Source organism: Eleginops maclovinus, chromosome 18, assembly GCF_036324505.1.
Source record: "Eleginops maclovinus isolate JMC-PN-2008 ecotype Puerto Natales chromosome 18, JC_Emac_rtc_rv5, whole genome shotgun sequence".
Taxonomy (NCBI): domain Eukaryota; kingdom Metazoa; phylum Chordata; class Actinopteri; order Perciformes; family Eleginopidae; genus Eleginops; species Eleginops maclovinus.
This window is the reverse complement of record NC_086366.1, coordinates 19033242-19047057: the sequence shown is the minus strand read 5'-3', so window position 1 is coordinate 19047057 and position 13816 is coordinate 19033242. Positions and strand designations below refer to the sequence as shown.

Genomic DNA, 13816 nt, shown 5'->3' with positions numbered 1-13816 from the left:
ACTATGTGAGTGACAACTCATGTACAATATGTTACTTAGAGCCCCAGAGACCATTAACAGCGCAGCTAAGCTCCAACTCATCTTATATAATACTATAACAGGAGTGCACTCTGTATGGCTTAATGGTTTTATTTTAAGACCATTGTTTAATTATACTATGTGTGTATTGTTGTTGAAGTTGTGGACTTAAATGAAAATAAATGTTGACTTGGTTTGACACAGGAAAGGATAAGCCATCTCCTAGGTAAGAGCTTTCCCTGCAAATGTGTAACACTGCAGATGAAAACTTAATAGGAAAACTATGTCAATGGGAACATAACATTTTTTATTCTGTTTCCTTGTTGGTAAGTTAAATACAGAATATTGCTACTCATCATTTAAACTTCTGTGCAGCCACCGTAGTGGCACGTAATGTTAGCAAATACAGCAGATCTGGTGAGAATGCAGCCACTGGCTTTGGTGCCGGACAAAAGTAAAAGGAGAACTAGAGTTGATAAGAAATATCCTCTGGGGACTATTAATGTCTTTACCAAAAAGTTGTTGCCCTAGTTCATCTCACGCTGGCCCAAAGCGCTGCACAGACATGGGCATTCCCAAAAAGTTAACTACTTGTACTTTAAAAGTGTAGGTGTGCACACTGCACATCGCTCATGAATTTCCCACTTTGCCATTGCTGCCCTTCCGGATATGTACCGCCTCTGTTGAAATATTTAGCAGTCAGCGATTCTGACAGCCCTAAAAGATTAGTCGCGTTAATGTATTAAAGAAATTAATAACAACAACACTTTTTCTTTGAGAGGCCCTGAAAGTGTCTTCTGGCTTGACAGAGGAATGCCAATTTCTGAAGATTTAAAGGAGAACAAGCTCTGCTATGACAGATGAGAGCTAAAGGATACTTTCCCGGGGTTTCTACAGCCACCCTGTAGTCCTGGAAGCTCTTACTGGGGTGGAAGTTGAAGATAAAGAGCACACGTCCCCGCTCAAACACAATGACCTTGTCCTCTGCATGCTTGGCGCTGACAAAGGCCTGGAGGGGAAAAAGAAAAGTAAAAAAAAAAGGCTTATAAATCATTTTTTCAAGAAGAGTCACCCCCCTTTCTCATGTTGAACTTAGGAAAGGAGACTACACATTCTGAAATAGGCTGAGTTACATTTCTACATCAAATTTCAGGTGGCACTCATCAGCAGAAAGCCGCAGTCCAGGACAGTGCGAGACACACACTGTCAACTTTAGACAGCTGCACATGATGAAGCCACCACTCTCCTGTGGAGCGGGCTACTGTTAACGTGTCATTAGCTGAGATTATCAATGTCACCGAACCCCCCTATTTTTAGTGCCTTGTTCCTCGAGCCAATTTCAGGGCAGCATATTCACGGCTGAACGAGAAGATAAGCACTCCAGCAACTAAATCTGCAGAGAGGATGGAGGTTAAGGGATGAGCTGACAGTCTGGAGTTTCTCACCACGTCCATTTCCAGTCTACAAACTCCACACATTTGGGGCTATGCCAATCTCTTATGACTGCTTTAGTTGTGAAGTAACGTAAATGAGCATTCTCACCTTTATAATTGTGATTCAATTTGGAATCTGTTGATGTTTGTTGGAAGAAAAACATATTACAAAGAGATTGTTAGTTTCTATTATTTTAAGTTTCTATTCTTCCCTGCCTCACATTTGGGCCAATGAGAGCAGGGTAAATACTTAAAGCAGCACAGATTTTGACATTGGCTCTGAAATGAATAAAGTATTTTTACAACCCTCCCTCCTGGCTCTTTTTTTTTCACTGGAATGTAGGTTAAGACTGTTGCAGGTGCAGACAGCACAGTTTGTGGAATCATTGGATTTACAGCATTATATTTATCAGGGGAAACTGACTGAATCATACAGTAAATTGAATGGCAACAATTAGGAAATTATATATACATATTTCTTACACAAACAGGTTTTGGATTCAAAGATTTTTAACAAATGTATATTTAAGGTAGTTTACCAGTAAATGTATGGGTAAATAGAACAGAATGTTAAGGATGCCATACTGTGCTCAATAATGTGTATTGGTTTACATTTAAATCACAGTGGAACAACTCCAGTGATGCAGTCTCTGCAGTTCATGTCCAGAGTTTGGCCTTTTGAAGCTCACAGCTGCACATCTTCAATGAGGTGTTCACAAAAAACACTTTTAAGCAAAGTCCCTGCATGTTTTAAAAGCGCTTAATGGTTTGGGACCGGCCAACATTAACAGGCTCGCTCTGTCGTTTTATAATCCTGCACAAGCTCTCAGATCTTATGCTGCGGGGTTTTTAAATACATACAATTATACACACAGAAAAATGCAGCAGAGCTTTTCAAATATTTGTTTTATCTTTGCTCCAAAGCTATGGAACGCCCTACCAAAAGCTAACAGAGAAGCTGGCTCTATGAACTTTTTCATAATTAAAACCTATTTTAGTTAAAACCTTTTGAACATCATTCCTTTCCTTTACAAACATTTCAATCAAAATGAGTTCAAGTCATCATCTTTGGCTTTAAGCGAAATTAATACAACATTTTATTTTTTCATATGAATGTTATTTGTATTTTTTATTACTATTACTAATTCTCCCGCTTCGCTCATCTGAGAAATTACATCTTCCGCTGCTCATTTTAACTACAAATCACCCTTGGATCCCTCCACCTCAATGTAATATTGAACCGAGCTTAAAAATATTCCCGCTAAGCATGATATCCCTGGCAACGTCATTGAAAAGCAGAACAGAGGACTCAGTTATCTGGTTATTAAAGCAAAATATCTGAGCAGTTATAACCGTAATCTGTAAGTGATGTTCTACAAAGTCTTTTTGTGATATTTTATCATCCCTGAACAAGCCATTTTTGTCTCCACTGTCTGATACCAGAGCACAGGGTCAGCTACAGATACAGATGTATTGCTTCAGACTGCTTAGCTTTTGCAAAACAGTGAAACACACATTTCAATGTTTTACTGTACATTACCTCACCTCATCCCGATTGTCAAATATAATATATTTTATCTCTAGCTGGCCTTTTGGTACCAACAGTTTGCAATGCTGTAAGCTGATTATAATGTTAAACAATATAATGTAAGTATGTCAGAAACATTGTTACCACAAAATCTTTACTTTATGATCATAGGAAAACAGAGCACTACATTTATGCAGATTCTCTCTGGCCTCCCTAAATACTAACTGCCCTAATTTGGTTTTACGCTCAAGGACTAAAAGATTTGCAGTGGTAATCAACATAATTATCCCCAAAATAAAAATCAAAGTATAATAAATCAAACAAAGATCTAAATAACATGAAATCTTAAGAATATGGTGTTATCCACTATATATGTTCACATATTGAAGGCATAGAAACGGCCAAGGAGAACACCACCCTATATGTAGCAGGTCAGCACTGCTGCCAAATGTATGCGTCTTCCCTGCCAGTAGAAAATCCTTTGGGATCCGGATTTCCTTTCATTCCCCCAACAGGGAGCATCAGCCAGGTTCTGCTTTCCCTTTGCCTTACCTCCAACACTCTGCTTAAACCACTTGTAAAGGGTGTACCAGTAAGTTAGAACACATTTCTCATTGATGTACCAAGGTAAAGAAATTAAACATGTGAAGAAGACCTTTCTCTAATTATGCTCTGTGATACATTTCCTTCTGGGCAGCATTTGTGTGTCTGTCCGGGAGAAATATGCAGGTCAGAATGTAACGCAGCAAGGTGAAGTAGCTCTGATCTGAGGACTCATTCCCTGGATGTGAGGGAGGGTATTTTTTGAGTCAATTACACAGACTCACTTCCAATCCCTGTCAATTTAGCCACACTCCCCATTTGCATTATCCCATTATTTTGCTACCTCCCCCTGAAGACAAAAACACCATTTTCTTTATTCCATAGACTTCAAATATAGGCAAAGAGAAAGGCTGCAGGATGAGAGAGAAATCTATTACTGTTCACCTTGACAGCAGCCACAGAAACAGACATCTGCAGAACGAAGTCTTTATGGAGCATTTATCTCCACCTGCCTGAGTACTTTCCAATATGAGAAATTGTAAAGGTGTGTAAAGATGGGGGTACAGGAAATACATTTATCCTAAAAAGAAATAATCATATATAGGCTTAATCATTTATAAACAATTGGCTTTGACACCAAAATTGTTTACAATAAATAAATATCCTGTAATTGACTGTCAAGTGCTGTGACAATATATTTGTATGTAGTTGTCATTGAGGGTTGCACAAAGCCTACTGTACGGTGAGTGTGTGATGTCCTTACTGGGGGGGCAGCCAGCCAGCCGTACTTGTCTTCAGTTAGGTTCATGTCTCGGTCAAAGACGAAAAGCTGATGGTAGCGGAGGTGACCCATATCCAATAGGTTAAACTGCCGTCGGGCATAGTGGTAACTCTGATTGTTCCCCTCTCTTGGGAAATCCAGCCACTCAGGATGGCCAAACTCATTCCCTGCAACACAGAGAGGGTTATTAAAGAATGTACATAATGAGGGGAAAGGCCCGCAGTCTCTGTGAATTTGAAGACTCTATCATGCCATGTTATGTGAGGTTCTTTTCAGATTCTGTGCAATTTTTAACAAGACAAAAAGGGAGCGATCAAAGAGATAGGAGTCTGCGACAGTTTGTGCCCTTCTTGTAAACCCAGCAGAGGTTAGTAATTTACATATTAAAACAGAACCACATTGCTTCTGCTACTTTTTCACTGCAGCGTGCCAACCTTCCTGTCACCCAGGATCATGAATAAAACTTGCAAACAAGTGAAAACATTGCAAATAAATCCCATAGCTTTCATTTGGGTCTCGTATATTCAACAAATATATGCAAAGATTATTCACCAGGATATATTTATATATTATTTCTCCATAACAGAGGGAAAACTTAAAAGTCAATGTAGGAAATGGGTAGAAATTGCTGAGGACTATTCATATGTCTGAAACACAGAGGAAATCTCTCTAGACAGCTCCAAACTGTTGAGTAATTCATATCTATTAAAGCATTTACTAATTTCTGAATTATTCGGTCACCTCAGAACTACTGTACTTTAACTACTACTCAGAAAGATCTTTACTAAACCTTTTTTCAATACAAAGGGAAAACCAGAAAGACTACAGTAAGAACTTCAGATGGGCAGCTTAAAGCAGAAAGAGTCACACAGTCCAGATGTAAAGCTGAATGCGTACTGCTGTGGGAAACAGCGGTCCTGTTTCTACAATGCTGTCACGCCGGGAGATGAGATAATGAATCCGTCATCGGATGTCACCACAACATCATAAAACAAAAGCCAGGATAATTGAATTCCCGGCAGAGGAAGAAACACACAGGCGAGAAGCAGAGGAAGATGCATGACAAGAAGGAAAAAAAAATGCAGGCTAGTTGTTTATTTGCTGCTAAGAGACCCTGACTATTAAAAAAAAGAAAAGAGAGTGATGGGATGAAGTGGAACAGACAGGGTCTGACAGCGGATTCTAATGAAATACATTATGTAGGTGTTAAAGAAGTAGCAAACAATAAGGCATGGACTGCCAACTGAACAAGCCCACTGCAGCACTTGCCTAGGAATTAGGGCAGCAAAGACAGGCAGAGAGAGCCAGAGAGAGAGGAGAGAAGGAACGAGAGAAGGAGAGAGCCTTTTCTTGTGACATCTGCATGAATAACAAGCCTCCCACACAGCTGAACTTGAAATGTAAAGGAGAAAATTACACCTCAGACTTGCAACACTTGCAGTCAGAGGCAGATTTTCTTCTCTGCACTCGAACAAGAGTAAAGTGTACACTACACATTCATTGAGCATTGAAAATGACTGTTTTTATACTTACAATTCAACAAGCCTCATCATGCACAGAACCCATCGGTTTTTTTTTTGTTCCAGATTTGTGAAAACAAATTAAAATGGTACACCACACACATTCAGTGAATATGTCACATTTAAAGATCTCTCTTCAGAGAGGAAAATCTACCTAAATGACATCGAACGATTCATAACATTTAAACGTTAACATTCTTGAAAATTAAACCATCATTAACTTTCCTTTTTCTTCAAATTGTATTCACCACCATTTTTCAAAAATATAGTAGAAAAACAAAGATGAAGAGATGAGTCTAACAAAAGAAATATTGCATATATACAACAAGAGAAAAAGCGGTAAAAAGCAACATGCATGGATGTGTTAGTACCAAACCATGAGATGAGAATGCTTTCTTCATAGGTCATAAAGTCAGACAAATAAATAATATACTTGTCAACAGTCAAATCTGATATATTTGTCAGACCATTAAAAGTTTAGCCTTACTGTAGTGCAAGAGAGAAGGTCAAAAGATCAAAATAATTTGGTGTGTACCTTGTGGGAGTGTGAATCCATACTGTATATTACCATGGAGATGACGGTTGCACATTGATGTGTCTCAAAGTGAAAACAAATGTATTTTAAAGCTCAACATGGTGTTCAAATCAGATGATGTAATGTAGGTCAGTTTCCAAAGGGCTGTATTCCCAATTCCAAAAAATAACCAGACTGTATTTAGCACTGTGTCAGTTCAGCCAGTCACAATAGGTCTTTCGAACTCTATTGGATAGACCCATTGTGATCCTATACAGGTTATCTAGCCAGGATCCACTCAATGCTGAGCATGCTGCAATTAAGACCAAAAAAAGAACCATACGGCTTTGTCTTCAGATGACAAGAAGAAAGCTGAAGATTACAGCTTCCAACCCCTCGTATAATGCTCAAGAGCAATCACATGGAGGATGGACAGGAATGAAGAATGCTATACTGAAGTGTGGCAGCAGTTATGAAAGGCAGCACAGAACCTTACCGCTGTGTTAGCAGATGAAGACAACTCTGTGTTACTTGGCAGGACTGAAGACAATGCCCTTTCTGAAATGTCGGTGAGAGTTTCACAGTGTTCTGAAGTCTAAGAACATCCGCAGTAAGCTGCAGCATTGTGGGTAGGATCATGGCAGGAGTCGCTTAAAGGTTAAAGCTTTCAGATTAGACTGAGTTGTTTTTGTTTCTGCTGTAGCAACACAAATGAGCAATTTCACCGTGGATGTTACAGCCGCTGTGGGCTGTGTCAAGGCTCTGACCACCAGTCAGCAGTTTATATGTCTAGTAGGCATGACTTCCCTCAAGCAAAAAGACAATGAAGTTCTCATGAGTGTTCTTCCATCCCCAGAGGGTATAAATTGTCAATCTAACTGGTGTCCTCAGAGCCCAGAAGAGGAAAGTCTCCACTTCAAGAAACCTTGCTCAACTGTCTGAATCATCCTCTCTGAAAAACAATACCACCACTGTGCGGAATCGTTTGGTTACTAATGTGTATTGACCTGAATGTCTTGTATTGAACAATTCGATACCCTTTTAGACAGGGAAAGGAAATTAACTAAGTACCTTTATCAATAATTGTACCAAGCAAATTTAACATACTTATATATACTTTGGTGTTTTAATTAAATACGGTTTTCTACTCTGATCTGCTCCCTCTCAGAGGCAGTACTCTGTGCTTTTTACTTCAACATTTGTTTCTTCATCCCATATTACTAGATCATTACCAGAAGAAAGACATTGAGAACCTACATTATAATGAGCATTTACAATACAATGTATTGTTATACAGTATAATCAACCAAACACAGAATATAATTAGTAAGCTCTATTGTAGCCAGCTACAACATTAATGTGTCTTGCATGGCTCTCCATCGATAATAATAAACTAATATTTAATAATGTAGGAAGTAGATTTTCTAAATTTTACCTGGGGGGTTTTTCTCCACATTTGTGCTTTGCCCTCAATACTAGGAATTGGAAAACATGTAAGATGTGAAAGTCTTTTTTCTTTACAAACTCCTTATTTTGGCCAGTGCAGACATACCTTTCGCTTCGAAGTACATTATGGTCAAGGACACGCTACATTTTGACAACCTTCCTTCAAGAAAACAAACATATTTTCTTGACTTTCCTTACTTTTTTTTTTACTAAAGGCAGTCACATTATGCATGTTATTTTCTGGATTCAGGTAGTTTTCTCATCATATCTGGAACTCAAGAAGGAGCAATGGCAAGCAAGAATACTCTCAAACACAATGCTAGGGGCTCCTTCCTTTAAGTAGCACCTAAGGAATAAGCCCCATTATTACCTCGGGGAACACAATCTCAAGGAGAAAATAAATCCACATTCAGATGCTCTTTCACTGCCAGGTATCAATATGAGATGTTCAATGCATAATTTACTGTTTTGGTGTATCTGCCCCCAGTCTGACTCGACAGCATCTACAGTACGTTTGAGATCCTTCATTTCCCAGAATGACTTTCGACACGCCCTAGGGAAATGGGCTCTCTGTGTTGCACTGTGTTGCATGTAGCAGGTGAAGGTGGTGTGAGTGAGAGCACACTCAGGGCAGTAATAAACATTTTATGATGAAGTAAAAGTGAGAGATGGATCAATGTGTGTAATGCGCTGTTAAGACCGCAAAGGATATTGTTGTTATTCACACGACACAGACAACACAAACATGAAGGTGTAAGGGATGTGTCCCATTTCAACGCAGGTTTTGAGGACGCATTGTATTGATATTAGAATGCTAACATTGCTTGTCAGTTAGCTGTTCCATTTACAAAGGAAACTGTGGATTTACTCACAGCTGCAAAAACAAATTGTGAATGGTGATAAAAAGTCTCAGAGAAAACTTCACAAAACAAACTAACAATAAACTGGAGAAGCTGTTTGCTTTCTCTTGAAGATTAACTAGCTGCAATTTTCCAAAGCGGAAGCTTGATTGACATCTGTCTGCACACATCTTGTGTCGCCCCTGGGTAAGAAACTGTAAAGCACTTTGATTTCTTATCATGAAAAATGAAAAAAGGATACTATGAAAGTTTATATAAAGTGCGCACCATATGCAATTAGTGTGAAATTTAGCGTTTGCTTCTGGGAGCTTTGTTTATCCAGCCAAAGAATGCAGCGTGTGATTTTTCCAATTTACTGCAGTTTCTACTGGTTGAAGATTCTCATCATTAGAAATTGGGCTCACTACAACTAAAACTAGCATTTAACTCTCAATGACACATGATAACCCAGCAGCCAAGGCATCCGTTCCCCTTGGACTACTATGGACTGTGGTGTAAACACCCTCTGTAGGTTAGAAAAATGAGCACGCTGGCTTTTACGTATGTTATTCCTCTGCTGATCATGGTTTATAATATTATCCGATGAAATTACAGTACAAGGTGGCTACTTTCTGTCTGCTGTCTCCAGCCTTCTTTCTATTTACATTCTGCTACTTCTGAACTACTGCTCATGACCTTTCTGTTTCTGTCAGCATTTTAGTGACCACCGGGAAATAATTAAAGACTTCAAGCCCCGATAAACACAACGTCTCTTGCTGTCGGTCACTGAAATACATGTTGTTTTGAAATGTTCCCATGGGCCCACGTAGCACTGATGATGCAGAATAGATCACCGAAACTGCCCAAGTAATGAGTTACTGTACTTGTCAGTGTATGTGATTTTTATGTTCATAACTCTTGCTTTGGTTGTAAAAAGCTGGTGAGAACCCCAAAACCCCCAAAAAAAACATTGGATAATTTTTCTGGTTTGGAACCAAACAACAGGGATTAACAAAAATAATGAACATTTTAAGAAACTGTCACTGTAATATCATACATTTTTATCTACTGGTCCACACTTGACCCACGCAAATAAGAACACCAACACACGACAAACTGTTTCATGCCAACAGTGTGAAAAGTGTGTTTCCATTAATGGGCTTTTTCTTATCATCCACCTTCTCTACGGGAGTGTGTGTGGCACATCGGGGCAAGGAAGGCATGTTGCTACATACACAAAGGAAGCTCAGTGTAAGTTCAATCAGGAGGAATATCTTTGCACTTCCCTCATTAGCAAACTTCTTTCTCTATTAGAACTGCCGCTCTACTAATCAGCTGATTAAGGGCGTTTCATTCTTTCAGTTAAAAAAAACATGATTTCAACCAGCCAATAAAATTACTTCTGTCATATTACTTTGAATATGTTCTCCTCCCTTCATTCATCATTTTTTGGGTGAAGTCGCTGCAACACCCCTACACCCAATTAACCCAATCATATCTAGTGAAAAGGTGGAGGTCATCAAGAGTCATTCCTAATCATATCCAGATTTTTAATATTCCCATCATCCTACTACTACCACCAATGTGTGGCTGTCCTTTAAAATATAAGGCATTAAAATGGGGTCTAATCTAATATAATATCTAACATAATCTTCATATTGTTATTCACAATAGCAATACATCACATGTGTACACTCAGAATAAATGACCTTCTGATTGAAATATATGCATATGCAATAAGTTTGAAAGAAATCTGAAAATGTCCAAAACAGCGTGCCCAGCTAAACTGAAGCTTTGATAAAAGCTCTCAAAAGATCTACACTTCATCAACAATGCAAGCGCCTCAGCGTATTTTCTCTGTTTTTAGTTTGCGTTTCCTAATGTTATTATTTTATAAAGTCTAGCGGAGATGATTGATTTCCTGTACAAGTTGATTCAGTGCCCCGTGGAAGACTCTGACTCTTTTTTTTAAATTTCAGCTTTAAAGAAACACATTGGACACACCTCCATTAGGTAATCATTTCCCCTCTCCTCTACAATAACACAGCAATGTTCCTCCCATATGCCTGCATTAATCACCATAATAATAATAACCTTCCTCTGCCTCCTCACAGCTGAAATAAACCAGATAGCACATTCTGCAACAAGGAGGAAATATGATGGATGCTCACCATAATACACACATGAATAAAAGCATCATTTGTGCTTCATAATATATCTGGGGCACTGTTATCTGAGATAAAGTGCTGTTCGGAGTTTTACTCAACAATATACGAGGATTGATTTATAAAAACAATCATTAAAGGCAGTTTTTTTTACAATGTTTGACTAGAACAAAGTCAGACAGGTCAAGAAAGGATAATGAGGTTGTAAACCAACCCACTGCAAGCCAGAAATCGTTATAAACTGAAGTTAACAAGTGTTTTACCCTATAGGGAAATGGCTTAGTTGGCAATGTTGGTAGGTAAATCTACCACTTGGGTCTAAATGACTATTGGATGTATTTCCATGAGTCATGGTCCTCAGAGGATCAATGAATTCCCTTTACTGCCACCAGCTGGTTTACATTTATGGTTTTAAATTAAAAGTCTCAACAACAAAAAGTTAGCATTGAGCTTGAAGAACATTTGTGCCTATATCCTCCACAGCAGCTAGGTTGGCTTTTTTTAGTTGGATAAATAAATAAAATAATAAATGGATACAACAAAATACAAATTGTTTATTACTAGAGAAAATAACTTGTTTTCCTGATAGTAGAGAATATAGATAATGGATTGATTAAAGGATTATTTATCATAAATAATAACAACCTGTATGAATAACTTTAAAATGAATGTTGCCCTTTTTGTCTCAGTCCTTGTGCTGGCACCACATTCCCTGATTTCAGCATTTAAGGTGTTAAATTGAATTATATTATAATCCAAGAGAAATACTAGCTCAAATGCTGAGAAAAAAAGGTTGTGACATTTATTTAAATATGTTTATGTAGATTGAGCACCCATGGTAAAGGGTGAAACAGTAACTAAATGTTTGTTGGAAAACATTGATGTTTAAATGTATGGTGCTTCCAATAAACATATGATTAATGGGGGGAAACCATGTTTACACAAGGTTATGTCAGGCAGCTTTTCAGCGGGCACATCCCATTACTCTCTACACAGCCCTGCATCAGATAAGGGCCTGACAGTGACACAGTCCCCTCAGTAATTAGCAGCACAAGAAGGAGCCAAGGATCAATTTGTTTTCCATTGAAGGGATTTTGGCAAAAGAAGATCAATGACGGAATCAGAGGGGAAGGAGAAAGTAACAGGTTTCAGGGGAGTGCAAGGAAGAAAAAAAGATACAAAGCTGCAAACTTGATGCAATGATTATTTGCACTTGCTAGATTGATTTCTTGTTACTTTGTTAATGTACTCTCCGGCTCACAGTTTGCACATTAAATAAGCATTACTGGTCAAACAGCAGTGGTGGCAATGCCTTTTTCATCTAAAACCACAAGCCTGAAAGCACAGTAAGCTGTAAGGGAAATTATCCATTTGAAATGTATGAGGATGTGCTGGTTTTCAATTCATTGGCCAAGGCAGCAGCATAACGGCTGCCTGTTGCATTGTAGTAACCCATGAATACGAGGTGCAGGGGGAAGTTTTTTAGCTCCATGATTTAGACTGTAAATCGGCAAGGTTATCTTAAGTCTCTGTGAGCCCTGAAAGTCAGGAAGTGCGAGCGCTTCCATTCTGTCCCTGCTGATGTAATGATAAAACCACTGAAGCGATTCATTACTGCCGCGCCACTTGGCGCTTTAATGTCATTGACACTCCAACATCCTTTACAGTATCCATCTCTCAGCAACTCAAATAAGGATGCTCCCTCTGTCCTCTCGCTTTGTGTTGGTCATGATTAAATAAATGGGGTTTTCTAGGCAAGGCAAACGATTTGCTCTTGCTCAGCACTGACTAAATGACTCTGTCGTCATCGATCCAGACACCGCATGTCATCTCAGATCTCCTTGTTTGTCTTTGGCCCCAATGCTTGCCCAATGGCCTGAACTTTGCAAAGTTCACGGGGATGAACTTCAGTGCGCTGCGACTTTGTAGATTTCAAAACTTTTTTTCCAGTTCCCTGATCTTCTGTTCCTCAGAGAAAAGCTTTTAACTTTCAACCATTATTACCGTTATCAAAAGATGATAGCGCCATTCTTTTTGTCAGTTAGACAGCGATTCTTGGAAAAGAACAATATTCCTCCTTAATAACAATACTGGTCTCCTGTACATAGCTGCTGTTCAAACCATTGAGAATAACGTGACAGAACACAGACAAACAAACTCACAATTCAACTTTAATTAATTGAAGTTTGAGTTACGAGTTAAATTTGTCTGAGTAAATCTGACAGCTTTGATTTGAGGTAATGGAGAACAATTAGGTGTAATTGTTAAGTAATTACATTTAAAAGGCTGATTTAATTGTATTTTCTTTGAGTTCTTTTCATGTGCTTTCTTTATACTATAGAGAACTGTCAATTGACTATGATACAAACACCTAAAAGAAATACTGACAGACTTGATGTATGAGAGGTTTCTATAAAAGTAGAAATGGAAAGTTGTAATTGTCTGTTTGAATAAAGGTTATGATTGAATTAAATTGTTATTCACATCATCAGTTTGAAGAAATGAGAATAACAGAGGGATAAGCATGTGTCATAAAGTATCTTGAAATAAAAACTGGTAATAAAAGGCTTTCTGTTCAGACTGGGGAAAACTGCATGACACAGGATTACCATTAACATCTTACTGTCTTTCATTTCAACCTCTCTATTCACATTTACTTTACAGGATAATACACATACAGGACTGATTTTCAATTTTGAGGCCAATGAGAAGTTTGCACACAGATATAGATAGTAGAACCATCAGATCATACATATTACTACTACGTAGACAGGACTCAGACTCTCATTCTTGCAAGAAAAATGCTACTACTGAACATTAAGCAATGATGCATCGAGATCTTAAAATGAGTTGCGTACCTTTATCACACTCTATTATTATTGCCTTATTTAGCCATATTGAAGCATTTAAAAATGTTATTAACAGGTTCAGGACCCTTCTTAATGTGTCTCTCCCTAACTAAGTCATCAATTCAGACCATGCATACTGAGACACAAACCACTAAGAGTACAGCAGAGTGTTCCTTTACG

The 13816-nt window shown here is 38.3% G+C and overlaps 1 protein-coding gene across 1 annotated transcript in view; it reads right to left on the bottom strand.

Annotated features, from left to right (window-relative positions):
- The window catches only part of LOC134880218 (1,4-alpha-glucan-branching enzyme-like), a 70769-nt gene that overhangs the window by 16413 nt on the left and 40540 nt on the right, over positions 1-13816 (bottom strand). The window contains 2 exon segments of the mRNA XM_063907001.1: positions 897-1027; positions 4286-4470. Of these exon segments, the coding sequence (XP_063763071.1) occupies positions 897-1027; positions 4286-4470 (316 nt within the window).